Consider the following 22376-nt stretch of genomic DNA (forward strand, 5'->3'; position numbering starts at 1 on the left):
TCCATCACATCAGCACCATGATGGATGGAGGGTAAAGTTTTCTAGGTGGCCTCCCAATTCTGGGGTATGGAGATTATTTACAGAAGAACCAACTCAAGAAGTATTTATCTAACAAGCACATTGTACCTAGCATGGCCACCTGCACCATAACCAACAGGATTCAAGGTTGCTCTTTGATGGGGGTGAGGGTGGGGGCTGGGAGGAGGGCTTTATTTCAGGAGCAAATAAAACTTTTTGTTCAGAATCAAACTTTGTTTTCTGGGATTGTAACTTGCTTTAAAATTTTCTTTTTACAAAGAAAAGCAAATGACCCAGCTTAATAATGAACACCAAATGGGTTCTGCCACAATGAGTAACATTCAGTAAATTAATTCCTTAACAGTCATTCCACCCAAAAGAATGGTTCTTAGCCCCTTCTGGCTCACCAAGCCTTCTATAATCTGGCCCCTTCCTACCTAAGTGTTGGGTCCTGCTTCTTTCAGTTGCTTCTGCACTCCCTGCTCCCAACAAAGAATATTTTTGCATTTTCAACCATACCCCAAGCAACACTGATCACAATGTAAGTACTCAATAAGCTGAGTAATAATTCAGATAACTTAAGTGTATCCAACTAGAAGGCAATTTTTTTATTCTAACCATTTTTTCCGAGAATTACATAGCAACAGGACTGGACAGAACTTTACAGATTAGAGTTCAACTCATCCCATGTTTGACTCTCCTCTGTAATACTGCAAGTTATCATTTAACCTCTGCTTAAACAAATTCACTGTGGGGACCCGCACAAGCCCTGAGACCTCTCATATTACTTTGACAGTTCTCATTAATAAATCCCTCTTTATATTGCCTCTTATATTGCCTTATTGCTTCTCATTGGTCCTAGCTCTAGAGACAAAGTCTAACAGTAATGATAAGCCTTCAAATACTTGAAAGTAGTTATCATGTCTCCTCTGAATCAGACTAAATCTAGAGTTACTTCAGATTTTCTCCAAGGTCCTTCAGCAACTTGGTTTTCTCCAAAAATAATCTAATTTGACTTAGGTGTTGTACCCAGACCTGAGCATAATATTCTCAATCATCATACAATAAGATAATCTCTTCTCACTAGTGATGCGTTTGATTTTGTTTCATGAGATGTGTTGTAACTTATTTACCACAGATTGTGGCTTTCACATATTTAATTTTGTAGTTGAATTTGAGAGTTCCACAAAGGTTCATAAGATGTAATTTGTCATTTTGCTACTGTGAACTTGGTATGTTTTGCAGGAATGAGTGCTGGGCTGGCAAGGGAACCTGGTCAAAGCTCAGCAGACACATCTCACACAGCTCTGCTTCATCATGAGCAACAATCTATGCAAAGACGTGATTAAAAAGCAAAACTAATTAATTATTTTGTGAGAAAAAAATGGGCTTTGTGTGAAAGATAAAATCTTAATGAAAACTGAAAAGGCTGTTGACTTCAGTGTATGGGATTTAATGCATAAGAATTTTGTGACTCAATAAAAATGTAATTCATTCAGGAAAAACAGAAAAGATTTTACAGATATTTCCACTTTTGTGAGTTTGGAGATTCCAGAGGTTTTAAAAAATATATCCCTTGGGACTTCCCCGGTGATCCAGTAGCAAAGAATCCACTTTCCAATGCAGGGGATGCGGGTTCAATCCCTGGTCAGGGAACTAAGATCCCACATGCCATGGGGCAACTAAGCCCGCATGCCACAACTACTGAGCTCTCGCACCTCAACGAGAGCCCGCATGCCACAAACTACAGAGCCCACGCACCCTGGAGCCCACGCACCACAACTAGAGAGAGAAAAACCCTCATGCCACAACTAGAGAGAAGCCTGTGTGCTGCAACGAGGAGCCCACGCACCGCAATGAAAAAGAAAGATCCCGCATGCCGCAACTAAGACTCGAGGCAGCCAAAAGAAAAAGAAAGAAAGAAAGAAAAAAAATCCCTTAAGAACATTCTTGTTGGTTTTCTTACTATACAATTATGTCAAGTACTGAAAGTGATATTATTTACCTATTGCTTTTATTTCCTTTTCATAATACAATATTTTATCAAATCTAAAATGTCATCAACTGTAAGACACACCATTATTTTTATACCAGCAAAAAAGAAAAAAGCTATCATCTATGACATACCATCAATTGTAAAACATATCCTACCACCAAAGATGATAAAGTGAAAAAAAAAAATGTGAGTCTTATAATCCATGAAAAATGGTAGCATCATCAGCATATATGGTATTATTTTAAACCTAAGTAAAGACTGGTACCACTTTGTAATTTTTTTCCTTCCAAAGTGCCTTTTTGGTATGTACTGATATAACACTGGTGTTTGGCTTTAATTATATCATATTTACCACATTAAGAAAATAGAAACCTCTGTTACATTTTTTTCCTTAAATTTAAATCTAGATTCAATTTTACATGAGTTTACATTAGATGAGTTTCTGGTATCTTTTGAGACAAATGAGTTTCTTTCTCGTTTTTCCTAATAATTTGGTAAATTATAATATTTAGTTGTGAAGGGCAATTTCTTTAGGATTTCTACATAAGTAGATAAATCCTAAAATTCCATTTTGGAATTAAACTTTTTAGATTAAGAGATGGTTGCAAACAACTTAAATGTGCAACAATAGGAAAAAGTACACAATGGTATATCCTTAGGATAAAATATTATTACCTGTCAAAATCATGATATAGAATATTTAATGACTGTCAAGCATTTGTGATACATTAAGTGAGAAAAGCTAGCTACAAAAGTATATGTTTTATATATATATATATATATAAAAAAATACACTTTTAAAATAAATAAGATCTTTTCACTTTCCCTCCAATATGCATAAACAAACATATAAGAAATAAAATCAAACTCTTTATGCAATCAATTTAAAAACTAATTAAGCCATTGTTCCCCTTTTCCTTTGAAAGTTTTTTTTTTGTTTTGTTTTGTTTTGCGGTACGCGGGCCTCTCACCGTTGTGGCCTCTCCCGTTGCGGAGCACAGGCTCCGGACGCGCAGGCTCAGCGGCCATGGCTCACGGGCCCAGCCCCTCCGCGGCATGTGGGATCTTCCCGGACCGGGGCACGAACCCGTGTCCCCTGCATCGGCAGGCAGACTCTCAACCACTGCGCCACCAGGGAAGCCCTCTTTGAAAGTATTTTAAGTCAAGGAAATATTTCCCTTGTCAGACTATTTTTACTTCAAGAAAATATTTGAGCTAAATTCTAAAAGAAAATATTAGAGCTGGAAAATATTAGCTCAACTTCTGCCAAGGTGACAGAAATCCAGGTAAAAATGAAATGAGATTTCAGACGTCTTCTTTAGCTTAATTTAACTAGTTTTGGTATTTAATATGAAACGTTCTGCTCACTCTAGAACAATGGAACAGGAAACAGGACTTGAACAAGGCTTGGCAGGCTTTGTGTCTTTCCATGCAAGTCTTCATGTCTGCTGCAGTAACCAGTCCAAGCAAGAGTGGGGGCCAGGATTCCTGGACACACAATAGGAGCAAGAGAACTCTCAAAACTGCTGATCATTGCATTTTCTCCCTTTTCCCCTTCTTTTAGTGGCTAGAAGGGTTCTTTTGGGGTAGAAGGAAAATTTTAAAAACAAAACTAAGAATTTGCTAATTTGAATACATGTCCATCCATGATGAAGGAAACAGCACTGGGAGTAAGTGTTGCCATTCCTCAACATAATGCAGGAGTCTCTCTGGTTGGGTCTTTTCCTTCCATGTCACAGCAATCTTTTGGCAAACTCACTGGTTCTTTCTTTCTGTTACATCTTAATCCCACTTGGTCATAAGGGAACTTTGAGATTACCTGTAACCACAGAGGAGCTACAAGTCTTATAGTGTATCTGCCCTCTCCTAAGCTATGGTAACCACACTTATGTTTTCCAAACCAAAACCCTTGAAAGTGAAAGGGGGCAACGAAACTAATTAAAATTTTAAAAATAATAATTTGCTAATTTGAAACAATAACTGTGGAAGTCTTTATTCCAGTCATGGCTGTTCAGGTCTAATCAAACAACTAGAGATAAGAACAGAGGGGCCTAGGGACCTCCCTATTGGCACAATGGTTAAGAATCCACCTGCCAGTGCAGGGAACATGGGTTCGAGCCCTGGTCCGGGAAGATCTCACATGCCACAGAGCAACTAAACCTGTGTGCCACAACTGCTCTAGAGCCCAGGAGCCACAGCTACTGAGCCCATGTGCCACAGCTACGAAAGCCTGCACGCCTAGAGCCCGTGTTCTGCAACAAGAGAAGCCACCGCAATGAGAAGCCCGTGCACTGCAACGAACAGTAGCCCCTGCTCACTGCAACTAGAGAAAGCCCGTGCACAGCAACGAAGACCCAACACAGCCATAAATAAATTTATTATTTTTTTTAATCTTAAAAAAATAAAGGAACAGAGGGGCCTAACCCCTTCTCAAGAGTCCATGGAGCTCTGTCTCCTCAAAGAATGTGTGTGTGTTTGTGTGTGTGTGCGCGCACGCATGTGTGTGAACATCTAGTAAAAAGAGAAAGAAACAGAGACTGAGATAATAAATATGTCTAACTTTTATAATCAGAAAAATATGTTGTTATTATTATAAAATAAAAGAATGAACAGAGGGACTTCCCTGGTGGCGCAGTAGTTAAGAATCTGCCTGTCAATGCAGGGAACACAGGTTTGAGCCCTAGTCAGGGAAGATCCCACATGCCGCGGAGCAACTAAGCCCGTGCACCACAACTACAGAGCCTGCACTCTAGAGCTCGCAAGCCACAACTACTGAGCCCACGTGCCACAACTACTGAAGCCCGCGCGCCTGGAGCCCATGCTCCGCAACAAGAGAAGCCACTGCAATGAGAAGCCCGCGCACTGCAACGAAGAGTAGCCCCCGCTCACCTCAACTAGAGAAAGCCCACATGCAGCAATGAAGACCCAACGCAGCCAAAAGAAAATTTAAAAAGAAAAACAAAGAATGAACAGAAACAGGAAATTCTTTCACATTACTAGCCAATAGTAAAAAAAATTCTTTTTAATATAGAAGACTTGATATATAATTAAGTTGAATTAATAGATATCCAATTTGAATCCTACGAAGACCTTATCTTTCTTCTCAAATGTTCTATGCAAATTTACCATGTATTCAACCAAGAAAAAAATGTCAATAACTCTAAAAAGTTTAACTGAAATTAATAGTAACGATGGTTTAAATTTTAAATCCAACCACTCAAAATTGAAAACTGTAGAGGTAACAGCAGCATCTGTCCCACTCATTCTGAGGCATGGAGCCTGGGACATAGTAGAAGCACCCCATGAACATGTGTTAGGATGCAGTGTGCCAGGCACTTTTGGAGTCAACATCTCATGTAAATCCTCCATACACCCCCGCAGGTCCCCCATTCTGACAGATAAGGAGCCTGGGGTTCATACGGTTTTAGTCATCCATCCAGGCCTACACCATAGAGATGGTATCCACACCCAAGCCAGCCTGACTGCAAAGTCTATGACACCTCTCATATTTCTTATCCCTTTGACTGTAACCAATGTATAGATCTCAAACAAATCATTTCCAGTCCTAAAATTAATAAATGGAAACCAAAATTCATGAATCTGCTAATTAGTCTTTTCCATGGTGGAGATTCCTTGATTTTTCAAGAGAAATCAGTGTGTGCACATATTTACCACCCACACACATATTTTTTATAAATAAATAAAAATTAAGATGAAACTTCACACTCATTTTTATATAGTCTTGATTATGTCAAACTTGGCAAGACTGAATAACACATAAATGTCATTTTGAAAATAATCAGACAGACAAAGTAAGTCAAAATAAATACCTCCAACCTCATCAACTTGGGTTGGGTAATTAAAGATAGAAAAAATTCATGAAGATATCAGACTTAGTCATGTCTGAAAATACAATAGCAAAGAGTAGCTTTTTTCTCCTTGATAAATGTAAGCATTATCTTCAACTATTCCTTCCAAATGTATCTATACATTCTCCTACCTATTAATTTTTTTATTAAAAAGAAGCATGATTTAAAAAATAGTATACATAACAAACAAAAAAGAAGAGTATAAACAAAAGTGTATGAAACCAAATGGAAAAAAAACCTGCTAAGACTATACAAATACACTGTGATATTATATTATATACAATATTTTTAAAATCTCATAATAAGAAAGAAATTAATGCTTAGACTTTACCTTCCTGGAATCTGATCTTGCTGGAATATAAATATAATGCTCCAAACGGGTATCAAATGGTACAGTATATGGTCTCTTTTCAGGTATCCTGGCATCTGGCCCATTACCACAAGTTTCCTTAACTGACGAAGTCATTGACAGGTTAAGTTTTGTTAGTTCTTCACTCAGTTGATCCACAAGAAGTTGTTGTTCTATTATTTTTTCATTCTTTGTAGAAGAGAGATAAGAATTTTAAAAACAGAGAACCTCAGTATGTGTATAATGATTAAAAATAACTGTACATCGACCAAAATTACAACTACCTTAACAAAACAGTAAAACCTCATTTATCCAAAGACTAGCCTTCTGGGATTTCCCTGGCGGTCCAGTGGTTAAGACTCCACACTTCCACAGCAGTGGGCGCAGGTTCCATCCCTGGTCACGGAACTAAGATCCTGCAGGGTGTGTGGCGCAGCCAAAAAAAAAAAAAATTTTTTTTTTTCTAAAAAAAAAAACCCAAAAAACAAAGACTAGCTTTCTGGTGTTCACAAGAATTTAGGATTGTCCTGAGTGGTAAAAACTTTCGAATAGTAAGCCGATAAATACAGCCTAAAGAGTGTGCAAGACAGTGCCCCACACACTGTGACTGGTTAGCTTGCCAACCTGAAGCACTGTGATTAGCTGATCTTTATAAAAGTTTGAAACTTCAGAGTGAAATCCAAGAAGTAACAAGAGACCAGAAAGTTAAAAAGTGTAGAAAATTGCAAAGAGCTGAGGTGACAGCAAAGGGGACAGAAAGTGGTAACAGGTGCAGTGAAGTGAAAGCCTTTACTCAGCAAAAAAGAAAGCCAGAAACACAAAGAGATAGAAGATAGGCAATTGAGAGTCGTGGGAGAAAGAACTTGGAAATCAAAGGCAGAACAAATTATATGGGGGGGTGGGGGGGGGAGACACCGTGTGTGGTTTAGCTTCTTACATATCCTCTAAAGAAAAATTTTGAAGTATATCCAATCTAGAAAGCTCTAACATCAATCTTTGTTTTATAAGCACAAAATTATGTAAATAAGAAATGTCATTCATCTTAATATTTCACATGTATTATAATGTTTAAATAGGAGAAAAAAAAAACCCTAAACTTTCACTGTGTTAATGCTGAGCTATAAAATGTAACTTTATTTTAAAAGTCATGTATTCAGATAATTAAAATATAAAACATCAATAGCATATAAGTTGACGGGGGATATTAAATGGAGTCCTTATACTCTCTAGGAAAAGGGTAAAAATACCAATTAATATTAGACTGTATTAAATCAAGGGTGCATGGTATACTCTCCAGAATAACCACTAAAAAAAGTGAAAGTACAACTTCTAAGGTAATGAAGTAAATTTAAAAATACACAATTAATCCAAAAGAAGGTAAGAAGGAGAGAAGAAGAAACATAGAGCAGATAGGATAAGTAAAAATCACAATGGTGGGATTATAACCAGAATGTAATAGTAATTATGTTAAATTCAGAAATGAACTAAGTAATCCAATTAAAGGATAAGGACTGTCAGAAAGAATTGTAAAATTATCTAACCTGCTAATTACAAGAAACACAACTAAAATAGACACAGAAGGATTAAAAAGAAGATGGAAAAAGAGATACCATGTAAACATTAATCAAAAGAAAGCTGGTATAGTTATATTAATATAAAATAGACTTTAAGGCAAAAACCATTAGAAGAGATAAAATGAGGGAAAAAGTGATTTAAAAAAAAGGTCAATTTACCAGGATGATGTAACAATTCTACATTTCTATGTACTTAATAACCGAGCTTAAATATATATAATGCAAAAATGGTCACTATTCTCAAGACAAATCCAAAATTATAGTGGGTGATTTTAACATCACTCTAAATCACTGATATGACAAAAAGACCCCCAAAAAGTGAGTAAAAATATAGATTTGAATAACAGGATAAACAGGATTAAGAGTACCCAATGATTGCAGAATACACATTCTTTTCAAACACTTCTGTAGTATCTACAAAAACTGGCCTTATGCTAAGCCATAAAGCAATTTTCAACACAAAGAACTGAAATGATACAATTAAGCTAAAAATTGATAAATCCAACTAAGCTAAAAGTTAATAAAAAGAAATCCTCCATGTGTTGGAAATAAAATAACTATATAACCCATAGGTCAAAGAAAAAAGTCACAATAAAAATTAGTAAATATTTTGAGGCAAATGTGAAATGCAGGTAAAAATAAGCTTAGGAGGAAACATATAAATTTAAATACATATATTATAGAAGGCTAAAAATATATAGAAAGGCTAAAAATCAATGAACTAAGCATCCATCTAAAGAATTTAGAAAGATAGCATAGGATGCTATCCCCAAAAAAGCAGAAAAAATTAAATAATAAAGATAAGGGTAGAAATTAATTAAATAATAAATAAACATATACTAGAGAAGATCAACAAAGTCAAGAATTTCTTCTCTGAAGAGACTAATAAAATTGATAAATCCCTGGTGAAGTTGATCAAGGAAAAAAAAAAAGAGAGAAGGCACAAATAACCAGGAATGAAAAGGGGGATATCATCACACGTCTAAAAACATTAAAGAGATAAGAGACTATTACAAACTTATGCCAATAAATATGAAAACTTAGACACAGTTGTTAGATTCTTAGACAAATAAACCTTATCAAAAGGGGGGCAAAAAGAAAATATGATTGAATTCATAATAAAACATTCCACAAAGAAATGTTCCAGTCCCAAATGTTTTTCAGGTGAATTCAACCAAACATTTAAGGAAGAAATAACACTAATTTTTCACACACTCTTCTAAAGTATAGAAAGAGAAGGAATGCTACCTAACCTATATTATTAGGCTAACCTAATTTGTTACAATATCTAACAAGAATATTTTGAGAAAGGAAAATATAGGCTAATCTCACACATGAATAGAGATGCTAAAATCCTTAACAAAATAATCACAAACCAAATCAAGGACACTTGTAGAAAACAGTTAACACAGCAGACCTGACTGCTATCCTTTGAAAGACCTGCTTAAGAGGTTGTCCATTGGCTGGTGTCTGGGAACTTGGATCCTAAGAGGGTTCCCAACACCCTAACTGGTAAGAGTGGCTCACTGTGCTCAAAGTGTTTGTACAGACAAGGTGGTTTATGTTGAACACCTGCTTTCCTTCTGGTAGTCTGGAATTTTGGTACATGCTGGGCAGAGAATGCCTTCATTACCAGCCCTCAATAAAACCTGAGTCTACTGAGTTTCCTTGGTAGACAACATTTCACGTGAGTTGTCACAGGCTTTGCTGGGGGAATTAAGCACATGTGGATGACTCCACCGGGAGACAACTCTTGGAAGCCTGTGCCTGGTTTCTCCTGGACTTCACTCTATGTCCCCGTTCCCTTTGCTCTCCTTTCACAGTAATAAATCTTAGCCACGAGCACAACTATATGCTGAGTCTTCCTGGTTCATCATCCAACCTGATGGTGGTCTTGGGGACCCCCAACACAATACATCATGACCCAAAGAAAGGTTTATTCCAGGAATATAAGATTGGTTTAAAAATTAGAAAAATCAATATAATTCACCACATTAACAGGATAAAGGGAGGAAATCATGATAAAGAAAAATCATTTGATAAAATTTAATATCCATTCATAATAAAAATTCTCAGCAAAGAAATTTTCCTTGGTTTGATAAAGGATAAATTAAAAATATATATATATTGGGACTTCCCTGGTGGTCCAGCAGTTAAGACTCCACACTTCCACTGCAGGAGGCACAGGTTGATCCTAGTCAGGGAAGTTCCGCATACTGCACAATGCAGCCAAAAAGCAAAAAAAAAAAAAAAAAAATCTACAGCAAACATGATACTTAATAGTGAAACAGTGAAAGCTTTTCTTCAGCAGTTGGAAACAAGACAAGGATGTTTGGTATCAACACTTGTATTCAACACTGTATTAAAGATGTCAGTCAATGAAGTAAGGTTAAAAAAAAAAACAGAACGTATAAGGATCATAAAGGAAGAAATAAAAATGTCTTCATTTGCAGATGACATAATTATAAATGAAAATCCTAAAGAATTTACATAAAATATCAGAATTAAAAAATGAATTTAATCAGGTTGCTGGGTATAAGCTATCAACATACACAAATCAATACAGTTACACATACCAACAAAAAATGAAAATCTGAAAAGATTCCATTTACAGTCACATAAAAAAATAAAGTACCTGGGAATGAATCTAACAAAAGATGTGCAATACTTCTACATACACACAAAAAAGTCATTATTGAGAAAAACCAAAGAAAACATGAGTAAATGGAGGAATATACCATGTTCATGGGTTAGTGAAAAGACTCATGATCAAAAGATGTTAACTCTTTCCAAATGTATCTTATAGATTTAATGCAATCCCAACCAAAATCACAAAAGTTTTTGTTTTTTTTTTTTGTGGTCCTTGAAAAGCTGATTCTAAAATTTATATGGAGCAACCAAGACATTCTTGGGGAGGAGGGAAACAGAGCAGAGGCCTTGCTCTATAGAATATCTAGACTTATTAGGAACCTGCAATAAATAAGAAATGTGACATTGGTCCAAAGACAGAAAAACCAATGAGATACAACAGAAGTCCCAGAAATATACAATAGATGCATGCATGAATGAACCTTGACTTATGACAAAGACAGTGGTGAAAAGATGGCCTTTTCAAAAAGTGATGCTGGAACAAATGGATAGCTATATGGAAAAAAAATGAAATTTGACCTTTACTTTACCCCATACGCAAAAATCAATTTCAGGAGAACTGTACAGCAAAATGTAAAAGGCAAAACAATAAAGCTCCTAGAAGATAATATAGAAAGACTCAGTCCAATAGGAAAGCAAGCAAGAAACTTGAATGAGCATTTCACAAAAGAAGGTATCCAAATAGCAAAAAAACATGAAGAAGTGCTCAACTTCACTAGTCATCGGGGAAGTGCAAATTAAAACCACAATAAAATAATATTATATACCTACCAGATTGCCTAAGATTTAAAACTTTACAATAACAAATGCTGGCAAGCAAGTGGAGCAGCAGGAATGCTCATACAGTGCTGGTGCAAGTTTAAACTGGAAAACAAGTTTGGTATCATTTACTAAGGTTGAAGATTCGCCTACCCTATGACCTAGCAATTCAACTCCTAGGCACAAATCCAAAAGAAATGTGTGTGCGTGTGCACCAGGAGACATGTTTAAGAAAATTCATAGAAAAAAATGTCTATCAACAGTAGAACAGAAAAATAAATTGTGGTATATTCATACAATGAAATCCTGTACAGCTATAAACTAATCAAGCTACAGCTACACACAACGTGGATGAATCAGAACAGATAAAATGTTCAATAAAAGCAACCAGATACTAAAGAATATATATTGAATGATTAAATTTATAAAAATTCCAAAAACTAAACTGTAGTGTTCAAGGATACATAGTAAAACCACAAAGCAAAGCAAGGAAATTATCATTATGAAAATTAGGAGAGCAGCTCTCTCCGAGGAGGAGAGACTAAGGGCTTCCGAGGGGCTGGCAGTGTGCTATTTCTTGAACTGGTGGTGGCTACCCAGCTGTTCTCTTTGTGATAAATCACTGAACAACACATATTATTTTATATATGTTTTATGTTTTTAAATTATTACAGAATTAGAAGGGTTAAAAAAGAAAACAAAAATAATGTCAAAATCAAAGTCTAATTTGTCTGAATCAGATTATTACTCAGAGCAGTAGTTACTCCTTGATAGGAAGCTAAAGTCTTTAAATGAAATTAACTGTTTGGGGGGGGTGGTAGGGTTCATAGCCAGGGAGTATAATATTTAGGGACATACCATGTTACTCTGCAGGCACATCCATGTTAATACAGAAAAGCTAAGATAGAGAAATTGAAATATTTAGCCAAAATTAAAGAGCAAATCACTGATGGAGTATAAAACGATAATCTAACAAATCAAAAAGTTTAAATTATGTGTTTACCTTCCAACACTTGACAATATCATATTGCCTATTACTTTGGCAAACAACGGAAGGGAAAGTATAAAGAAAGGATAACCATAATATGATTTGCAAACTAAGTTCCTGGGTATAAGGTTTTGTTTTTTTGTTTGTTTGTTTATTTGCGGTACGCGGGCCTCTCACTGTTGTGGCCTCTCCCGCTGAGGAGCACAGGCTCTGGATGCGCAGGCCCAGCGGCCATGGCCCACAGGCCCAGCCACTCTGCGGCATGTGGGATCTTCCCGGACCGGGGCACGAACCCGCGTCCCCTGCATCGGCACTTGGACCCCCAACCACTGCGCCACCAGGGAAGCCCCAGGTTTTGTATTTTTGAAATATAAGTCAAGCTAACTATAAAAATGTTTTCCCTTCACACCAATTTAGGAGGAAAACTGTAATAACTCTTTCAGGTGCTTGTGTCCAGAACTCCATCTGAAACCTATTTTTGCAAACATTCCCACTTATCATTTACAATGCTATTTTATTTAGTCATGTACTATTCCAATGAAATATACAGAGCAAGGTACATTAAAAAACTCTACCTGCAACCTATTCACTTTTTGCGCTTCTTTCAAAGATATAACATGTCCTTTGTTTTCCTGCATCATCATTTGCATTTGATTCTTTAGTTCCTTCACTTCCAGGTCCTTCTGATTAAATACTACTTCAGCAGCAGCAAGAGCACACTGCGGGGAGGGAAAGAAAGCACAAGAGAGATTCAATATGGAAAGTACTCGAGAGCAAGCCCACATAATACCACAAAAACTGTGGTTTAATGACACCTTGAAGATGTCTCTTAAAATTGTCTTATCCTTTGTTTCTGGTTTCTTTATAAGAAAGGCAGAAACAGCTGAGAGGACCTATTACTGCTATAATGTAAGAATTAATCACCACAAAGACAGGAAGATTTTCCTTACTTTTATTTCCTGCATTTTAACATTGAAGCCAGTTATTCAAGTTCTAGAGTACATTCAATGAGATTTTTATAAGTTTTCTAGAATTGCCATGAGATTTTAATGTGGGTTTTTAAAAATCAAAGAGGTCACATTTCCCAAACTGACCTATAGAGTATAACAGTGCATTTGGATGTTTAAATAAAGAACATTTGCTAATTTTGCACCCTTTCACTAAAAAGAGATATATTTTGAAGATGTCTGGAAATATGGTTAAACGTATAGTTTTCTTAGTTTGCCTGTCTCCAAATAAACTCGGGATATGCAAATAATACTTTTAAAACAAATTTTGAACTAAATAAACAGAAAATTAACATTGATCAAGGGTCTACTTTATGCTAGATTGTAACTTGACATTTTAAAAATATCTCACTGAATTGACATGATTCCTTTTTCATGAAGAAACTAAAGCTCAGTGAGTTAACACCTCTTCCCAGGACAACACACCGGATAAAACCAAATTCCTGACAGTCAACTCCAGGGCCTTTCTAGATCCGAAGCCTATGCTCTTTCTGCTAAGCCACAGGAAAAGAGAAGAAAGAGTAGCTATTTACAAAATGGTGCTCTCTTTACAAACAAGATTTAATTCACAAAACCAGAGCATGTGCGTGACCTCTCAGGCGGTGGTGTGGAGGTGGATGGGCCTCTGCACTGGGAACCCACGGACTAAGGCCAGCCTTGAATTTGCTACAGCCTTCCCTTGGGACTTTGGGCAAGTCCCTTCTTTTCTCTGCTTGGGATCTTTGAATGACCAAATAAGGAGAGGACGCATGACCCTGATGGTCCTTATAACCCTATATATTTATATGACCTTTATGACTTTTCTGTTTTTAAAATAAAATATAACTATAATTCTCATTAGTTAATACCCTCTGCTATGGGCAATTAATTGCCCATCCGAGAAGCTTAAAATGTAACTGCTCTCCCAGTGCTGCATATTTAAATATTTTTACATATACTTTATAAACTACAGTTTTATTGTTTATTATTTATTTAAAAGTATTTATCTGTTGAGTATATTCATGTTCACATACTGTCCCTGTGTTCAAATTATGGAGTACAAAAGTAACCAAGAGACTTAAGAGGTATTTATGAGGGGATGAGCTGCCTTCACAGAACCCCTGGCACGTGGCCCTACCTACAACTACTGAGTCCAATCCCTTAGCTGCCACAGATGTATAACCTAGGCCCAGGTAGAAGAAGAATAAATGAGAGGAGATCATAATAGGCTAATGTGTATTAAGCCTTACTATAGCTCAGGCATCTTTATCATCACTTTATGGGAACTAATAATGCTCTAATAGCTTTGAAAGCAACCCTAAACGGAGCTTATTATTAGTGTTTCCATTTTACAGGTAGGGAAACTGAAGCACAGAGAGGTTAAGTACTTGTCCAAGGTCAGAGAGCTAGTAAACAGAGGAGCTGGGATTCAAACCTTTGAAGTTTGTTACCCATGTTCTTAACTACTATATTCTCTCACAGAAAAAAAGAACAGAAATGAAGTTTAAAAAACAATTTTTTAAAGAGACATATGGGGTAAGGAATGACACCAATCATTTGTCTATTTGCTGTTCAGTGGTATCCATAGATTACTAGGCCTAGAAGGTTGCAGACCAAAAAAGGGAATCCATTTTTTTAAATTGGGAAACACTGAATGCTGTATCTCTCACCTGGAGACTCACAATATACATCAGTACTTTTCAAAGTTCTGGGAAGTCTTTGGATTAAGAAACCTGTTTGTTTTTTGCAACCTAGCATTTCCCAAAACTATCTGATCATGGTACCATTTTTCATCAAGACTGTTAATATCTTTGGGATATCATAATCTAGAGTACATTATCTAGAGCAAGTTTAAATTTAGAGTTTCCAACAGACGGAGAGAGGAGGTTACTACCCATCTCACCCCCAAGCAGATGGGTTTTGTGGGCTTCCAAAATTAGTCATCTTAGAAGCATGCTTTCTACCACCAACTCCTATAGTGTACCACAAAGTTCAAGCTTCCTATTACCTGTACTTAATGTTCTGCCAGTTTCTTATACCAAACAGGAAGGGCCAGGCCTGCTCTATTTAAGAAAAAGGCAGAGCAGAGTTACTGCCTTTAAAAAAAAAAAAAATCCATGATTTTAAAAGCAGTACTTTATATGCTCATATTTAAAGATCAAAGCTTTGTAAAAGAGCAGCAGTTCTCGTAGTGTATTCAGTAGTGAATCTTTTAGCATGAAACTTAGATCCTTTCAGGGTATCCATGAGGTTAAAACCATTTTCCTAGTTATACTAAAATGATATTTGCCTTTTTCACCATGTTGTCATTTGTACTGATGGTGCAAAAACAATGATATGTAATACTGCTGGCTCCTAGTATGAATAAAGAAAGTGTCACCAAACTGTAGTGGTAGCCACTGTATTCTTCACTGCTGTGCCCTAACAATACAAACAAACCAACAAATGCCAGTTTCACTTAAGAATATCTTGATAAAGGAATAAACATGATTTCATTAAATCTCAACACATGAGCACTTTTTTAGTATTCTATGTGTCAAATGGGAGGTATGCATAAAGTAGTTCTGCTGTATACTGAAGGGTGATAGTTATCTGGGGCAAAAAATCTTGTGCAACTGTTTGAGTTGCAAGCTGAACTAGCCACATTTTTCATAGGGTGCTATTTTTCCTCTAAAGAACAACAGACAAACTATTCACACTTGTATGTGTGACAGAACCATCATTTCAAGGAAAACAACTAATAGTATTTGTTGCAAATGATAAAATTCAGGTTTCATGCAAAAATTAGAATTTTGGAAAACACTTCTGCTACTGTAAACTTGACAGCTTCCAGTAATTAACAACTTTGCAGGTGAGATCAGTGGTGATATTAAGGAATGTGATTTTTTTGATAGTGTATAGTGAAATGTGTCAGCATTGAAAGATCTTCATAATTTAGTAAACAAATATTTTTCAAGTGTCCAATGCATGTTGATTCAAAATCGTGTGTGGATAAAAGATCCATTCAAAGTACAAGATAAAAATCAGTGAATGTTAATGTAACAAAATGGTTTCAAATCCCACATTGCAGGTAACCTTTAGGAAATTTCCGCTTGTTGAGTTTTGATATAATGTCAAAGAATATGCACAATTATCTGAAAAAGTCATTAAAATATTCCTCTCTTCCAGCTACAAATCTAGATGAGGCTGGATTTTCTTCATATACTTCAACTAAAACAACATATTGCAACAAACTGCATGCTGACTGATATGAAAATCCACCTGTCTTCTATTAAATCAGACATGAAAAGAGATTTGAAAAAATATAAAGCAATTCCACTGTTATTAAATTTTTTTGTTTTGGAAAATAGTTATTTTTAATGAAAAAATGTTCTTTATATTAACATGTAATTGGGTTATTATTGTTAGTTCTGAGTGAATTAATAGTTTAAATTTGTTGTTTTAATTCTAATATGGTAAATATCAATAGATAACAGCCCACACAAACAAAAGCTCTTTAGGGAACCTCAATTTGAAGAAAGTAAAGAAAACTTGTGAGCAAAAAGTTTGAGAATTGCTGTAATAGAGGTTTCTTTCTAATACATACAAATAGATATTGAGGAAAGATTTCTAAATAGAAAGCCGTCTTATTACCTATATCTTTTCCTATTTTAAAAAAAATGGTGGACTATCCATTTGTCCACCAGATTGCAAACTCCACATAAGCAGAACTAGGTATGTCTATTCTCCATTATTTCCCCAGTGACACATAATCTTTAAATAACAAATGTTTTTCAAATGAAAAGTGGGAAAATGTAATTTTAACTCAATATACATATATACAATATGTATACATGTACATAGCTACATTCCTTAAATATTATCAAATATGATGATTTATTTGTTTGTCTAAAAAATTAAAACACCAAACTCAAGGAGTCAGGTAGTATTTTTTTTCTTTCAAGAAGCACTGACCTAAAGAGGGATTAAAAACTCAATAAAATTTAACCTAATTTTGTTCTGAAACTGTGTTTCTTCTCATCCTCTAAATTAATGACCAGTCCCACAAGAGCCTACTTAATAAATACAACAAATTAAAATACATTTGAAGAAGAAAGGAGGAGGAACCAAGAAAGAGATGAATTATGAGGAGAAAGCAATAGGAAAAGGGAGAAAGAAACAGAGTAAAGGCAAATGAGATTTTATATATAATCCTTTCCAAAAAAACTTCTGAAATTCCAAAATGACTCTTACTTGCCCAGATAAATTTAGTCTTTAAACAAGTTACTTACAAAAGTGTCTAAGTACCTGGCATTTCTTAAGCTCTCGCTTCAGCTGGAGAACTGTAATATGCTGTGGTCCTTCTTCCAGGTTTCCAATGCCTTGGTCTCCTCTGAATGAGGTGACCTCCTGGGTCACGTTAAACCACTCCTGCAGTTTGTGTTGCTGATTTTGGTTTAGTCTGACAGAATCTTTTAAGTCCACCAGGAAGGTAAAGGCTTCCTCTAAACAATTTTGGTAACCCAAACATTCTCCTTGTAGCTGAGCAACTTGCTCCTCAAGAGAATGGATCCTATTTTTATCAGGAGTCCCCTCCCGATGGATCTGGCTAGTTTGGTTGCTACTAGCCTGCTGGCTTTGCAAAGCTTCTCGAAGCAACTTAATCTCAAATTCCATTTCGCCCATACGGTCTGACTCGGGGCTGAAGTTTAAGGTGGGTTTGTTTCTAATGTTGCGTGCTCTGTTGGCATATTTGAGAGAATTTAAGGACTCGTCAAAATCCAAGGAGGATGGACTGACACAGGTGATCATGACGGTCTTGGCACTGCCTCCCAGGGAATCTTTCAGAAGCCGGGTAATTTTAGCATCCCTGTATGGAATATGTGAACTCTTCCTGCGTGGGTCCCCAAGAGCGCTTATTACGTTTCCTAAAGCCAGCAAGCCACTGTTGATTTGAATGGATTCTTTGAACCGTTCACCAGTATTCCCTGTTTTGGTTACTCTTTCTGATCCAGCCAAATCCACAAAGTGGAACTTTGAGACAATATGCTGATGGGAACACCACGATCCATCTTCAGCTGCCTCTTTATTTTTCGCCACTTGACGAAGGCTGATTGTGAAAATCGCGTGTGACCTACTGGAGTGCTCGTTCATTTGGGTGGTATCCGTATGCCTGGCTGCATTGCCCATCTCCAGGAGACTCATCACTTCATCTGCAGTCTCCACCTGGCATTCCTTGGCCCCAACAATCACTTAAAATAGCAACAGCAAGTTTTAATCAAAATCCAGTAGAGTTAAATTAACCATACAACAATTATCATCTGCTTATACCGCCCAGCTAAGACAGTCCCTTTAAAAAACTTCATAGCATTTCAAAATAAAAGTAACATCAGCAACATCATTAAATAATTTTAGATAATCTGCTAACAGGACTATTTTAATAGATGGCATTCATTTTGATGTTTAAATTCTAAAAGATGTCATATATATGTATGTTTTAAACAATCTGTGGGTTTTTTTGGAATCACACATCACACTCAATTCTTTAAAACACATGACAAAAGAAAAATTATTTATTCCAGTATTTTGATTTGTAGAGTCTAATATACTGATTGAAAGATAATAGATTAATTATATATATAACTCAAAAGAATTAATCAGTAGTAGATTAAAATTAAATTAAATTAGTTTCTTTTGAGTTTCGTTAATATTCAAGCCATCCTAAGGTTTAAAGTTTTTGGTAAATAACCAATGATAAATGAAAATTTCAATATAAATAAAGTTGTTTATTCTTTTTTTTTTTTTTTTTTTTTTTGCGGTACTAGGGCCTCTCACTGTTGTGGCCTCTCCAGTCGCGGAGCACAGGCTCTGGATGCGTAGGCTCAGCGACCACGGCTCACGGGCCCAGCCGCTCCAAGGCATGTGGGATCTTCCCAGCCCGGGGCACGAGCCCGTGTCCCCTACATCAGCAGGCGGACTCTCAACCACTGCACCACCAGGGAAGCCCTGTTTATTCATTTTAAAAACAGTTTCCCCCTACATAATATAAGAGTGCAAGGCAATTCAAAAAAGGCAAAAAAGTTTCTATTTTAACAACAGAATAGAACCCAAAATAACCTAAGCTTACTACATGTGTTATTTGTTTATATCCAAAAATATTTCGAAAAGGAGTAGGTGGATTTGGGAATTGAATCACAGCAGTAAACCTCCCAAGTCTGTGCTTGAATTACAGCACCAAGCTTCCTCTTTAATCAGATCTTGTCAGTCACTGTTTCTTTAAAAAATATTCACTTTTCTTGCATTGTTTCCATCATGACACCTTTTTTAACAGCCCAGTTCATTTAAAGTTCTAATGTACCTGTACTACAACAGGGAGTGCTAAACTATCAGTTTATAAAATATAACAATTTAACCATAAATCATAGTATAACTTTTCTAAAAGTTTTCTAATGTTAGGCTATAGCTTAGCACTATCTATGGTCCTCAAACCCAGCTGAATCACCTGGGAGCTTTATAAAAGGGAAAGTGCCAACACCCACGCCCCATCTTTAACTAATTCATCAGAATCTGTGAAAAGTGGGGCCCAGAAATCAGTATTTCTTAAAAAGCTTCCAAGGTGATGTTAATTGTGCAGCATCTAGGTTGGATACCAACTACCACTTGATACAGAGAAACTCAATAAATATGTCAAACAAAAGCATTTTGGTTGTGATTGGGACATTTTATAAGATATATGGTAATTTGTCTTAAGACTGTTACATCCTCCCAAAATTTTTGCAGGATTGCTATCAGGTGTGGAGTATTTCCATCATTAAATTTATGAGGAGTGATAGTGTATACTTCCCTACTGTCTATTTTACAATAAACATGTATTTTTTGGTAACTTTTAATAAAAGATAAACACATTCAATAATTACACTTTACAGAAGCTCAAAACATCCGTCTGGATTTCGTCCAGAAAAGATAAACTATACAAAATTATCTAATAAGGTCACAAAGTACTATGTATGCTTTCTTTCTAAAAAACAAAACAAGGGGCTTCCCTGGTGGCACAGTGGTTGAGAGTCCGCCTGCCGATGCAGGGGACACGGGTTCATGCCCTGGTCCGGGAGGATCCCACGTGTTGCAGAGCAGCTGGGCCCGTGAGCCATGGCCGCTGGGCCTGCGCGTCCAGAGCCTGTGCTCCGCAACGGGAGAGGCCATGGCAGTGAGAGGCCCGCGTACCGCAAAAAAAAAAAAAAAAAAAAAGATGCCATACAATATGTGGGGTTGTGAGTGTATTTTTTTTTTTAATCAGATGTGTATAGAAAAAGAAATCTGGAAGGAAACACACCAAAATTGGAAGTTGCTATTTCTGAGTTCTGAGATTAAAGATGATCTTTAACTTTCTTCCTTATACTTTACTATATTTTCAAAATGTTCTACGTTGAACATATTACCTTTTAAGTCAGAAAATCAGAAAGTGTTATTCTTTAAAATACTTGTATTTTGACCTTCCCATTCTAACGTTCTCCCATTTCCAAACAAATAGATGTTTAATGAGATTAACAGGTTGACAGCACAGAACGTCAGACGTTGAGAAGCACAACAAAGGACGAGTAAATGTCAATATGAAGGAGCAAACACATAAACTCTAAATTTAAAAAAAAAAAAAAGAGGAAGCAATAGGTGTGCTGGGACAAAAATCAGAAAGGAAGAAAGGAGAGTTCTTGGATCAACTTGGATGAACACCAAAACACCAAAGGGAGAAGCCATCCCCAACCTCAGGGTAACTCTGGGAGAAAAAAAAGTACAAAAATTAATTTAGCCTATGTCACATTTTCTTAAGATCAGCCCAGGGGCGGGGGAGGTGGCAATTATAGGAAATAAATACAGTTGATCCTTGAACAACACAGGTTTGAACTGTGCAGGTCCACTTACATGTGGATTTTTTTCAATAGTAAATACTACAGTACTACACAATCTGAGGTTAGTTGAATCCGCTGAGGCAGTGGATACAGAAGGATGACTGTAAATTATACTTGGGTTTTTGACTGCACAGAGGGTCGGCACCCCTAATAGCCACCCTCCCCACCACGTGTTCAAGGGTCACCTGTATTTGGAATTACACCTTAATAACTTCATCTTACCAACCACTCTGAACTTCTACTTTTCACCTGGGTGCGTTAACTGCTACTGGTAATCAATAAGCTATTCAATTTAAAAGCAAAAACAAATGCATTTTGTTTCTATGTCTGTTTTTAAAGAATCCTTGGAAAATATCCAGAAACTGAATTAAATCATATTCATTTGCTAATGAAGACTATCAATTAAGTAGGCTACTTTACCTGTGTTTCCCTTTTCATCTTCTCGGATGTGAAGATCCTTCATAGCTGTCTCCAATTCTAGAAGATCTCTTAGGTCTTCCTTGTATACTTCTATATAAGACACTTTTATCTTAGAGTCAATGCTAAGATTTTCAGAGATGTTTTGAAATATTTCTTGGATAGCACGAGGAATGATACCTTTTTGACCCTCCACAACTGAAGCTGAAAATTTAGAGAAAGAAAGCACATCTGAAATTTAAGATATAAGAAAAGCTACAATCAATAAATTTATTTTCTCAAATTTCTATTATAAAATTTAAAAATAGAAAAAAAACTTTTTTTTCTATAAAGTTCAGAAGTGAAAATTTTCACATGTATGCTCTTACTCAAACTTCATTCATGCATTCATTAAATATTTATATAGTACCTACTATGTGCCAGGCAGTATTCTAGGACCCTGGGAACCATCAGTGAACAAAACAAGGAAAAGATCCCTGCCCTTAAGGAACTGTACTAGGATAGACAAACAACAGCTAAAAACAATAAGTGAATTATATAGTATATTAAAAGGCATTAAGTATGCCTGGAGAAAAAAATAGGGCAAGGTAAGGGGGACTGGAAGTGTAAGTGTATTTGATGGGAGGTGCTTGTAACTTTAAATAGGAAAGTCATGATGGGTGGGCATCACGGAGAAGCTGATCTTTGAGCAGAAACTTGAAAGAGGTGGCAGAGGAGCCATCTAGGTATCTGAATGTCCCAGAACAGCAAGCATAAAGGTGCTAAAATGGTGTGATCCATAAATAAGGAGGCCATTGTAGTTGGAGCAGATGGAGCAAGGGGAGAGTAGCAGGGCATGAGGTCAGAGAGGTGACAGAAACAAGACCATGTAGGTCCTTGTAGACC

At 36.3% G+C, this 22376-nt stretch overlaps 1 protein-coding gene across 4 annotated transcripts in view; it reads right to left on the reverse strand.

Annotated features, from left to right (window-relative positions):
• The window catches only part of KIF27 (kinesin family member 27), an 89611-nt gene that overhangs the window by 57198 nt on the left and 10037 nt on the right, over positions 1 to 22376 (reverse strand). For 3 of the 4 annotated variants that reach the window (XM_060014952.1, XM_060014951.1, XM_060014953.1), the window contains 4 exons: positions 21495 to 21695; positions 17476 to 18419; positions 12778 to 12921; positions 6215 to 6421 (listed from right to left, as the gene is read on the reverse strand). In XM_060014952.1, the coding sequence (XP_059870935.1) occupies positions 6215 to 6421; positions 12778 to 12921; positions 17476 to 18419; positions 21495 to 21695 (1496 nt within the window). Of the gene's footprint in view, positions 1 to 6214; positions 6422 to 12777; positions 12922 to 17475; positions 18420 to 21494; positions 21723 to 22376 lie in introns of all 4 variants that reach the window. The other variant, XM_060014950.1, reaches the window with a different exon arrangement.

This window comes from Delphinus delphis, chromosome 6 (genome assembly GCF_949987515.2).
Source record: "Delphinus delphis chromosome 6, mDelDel1.2, whole genome shotgun sequence".
Lineage (NCBI taxonomy): Eukaryota > Metazoa > Chordata > Mammalia > Artiodactyla > Delphinidae > Delphinus > Delphinus delphis.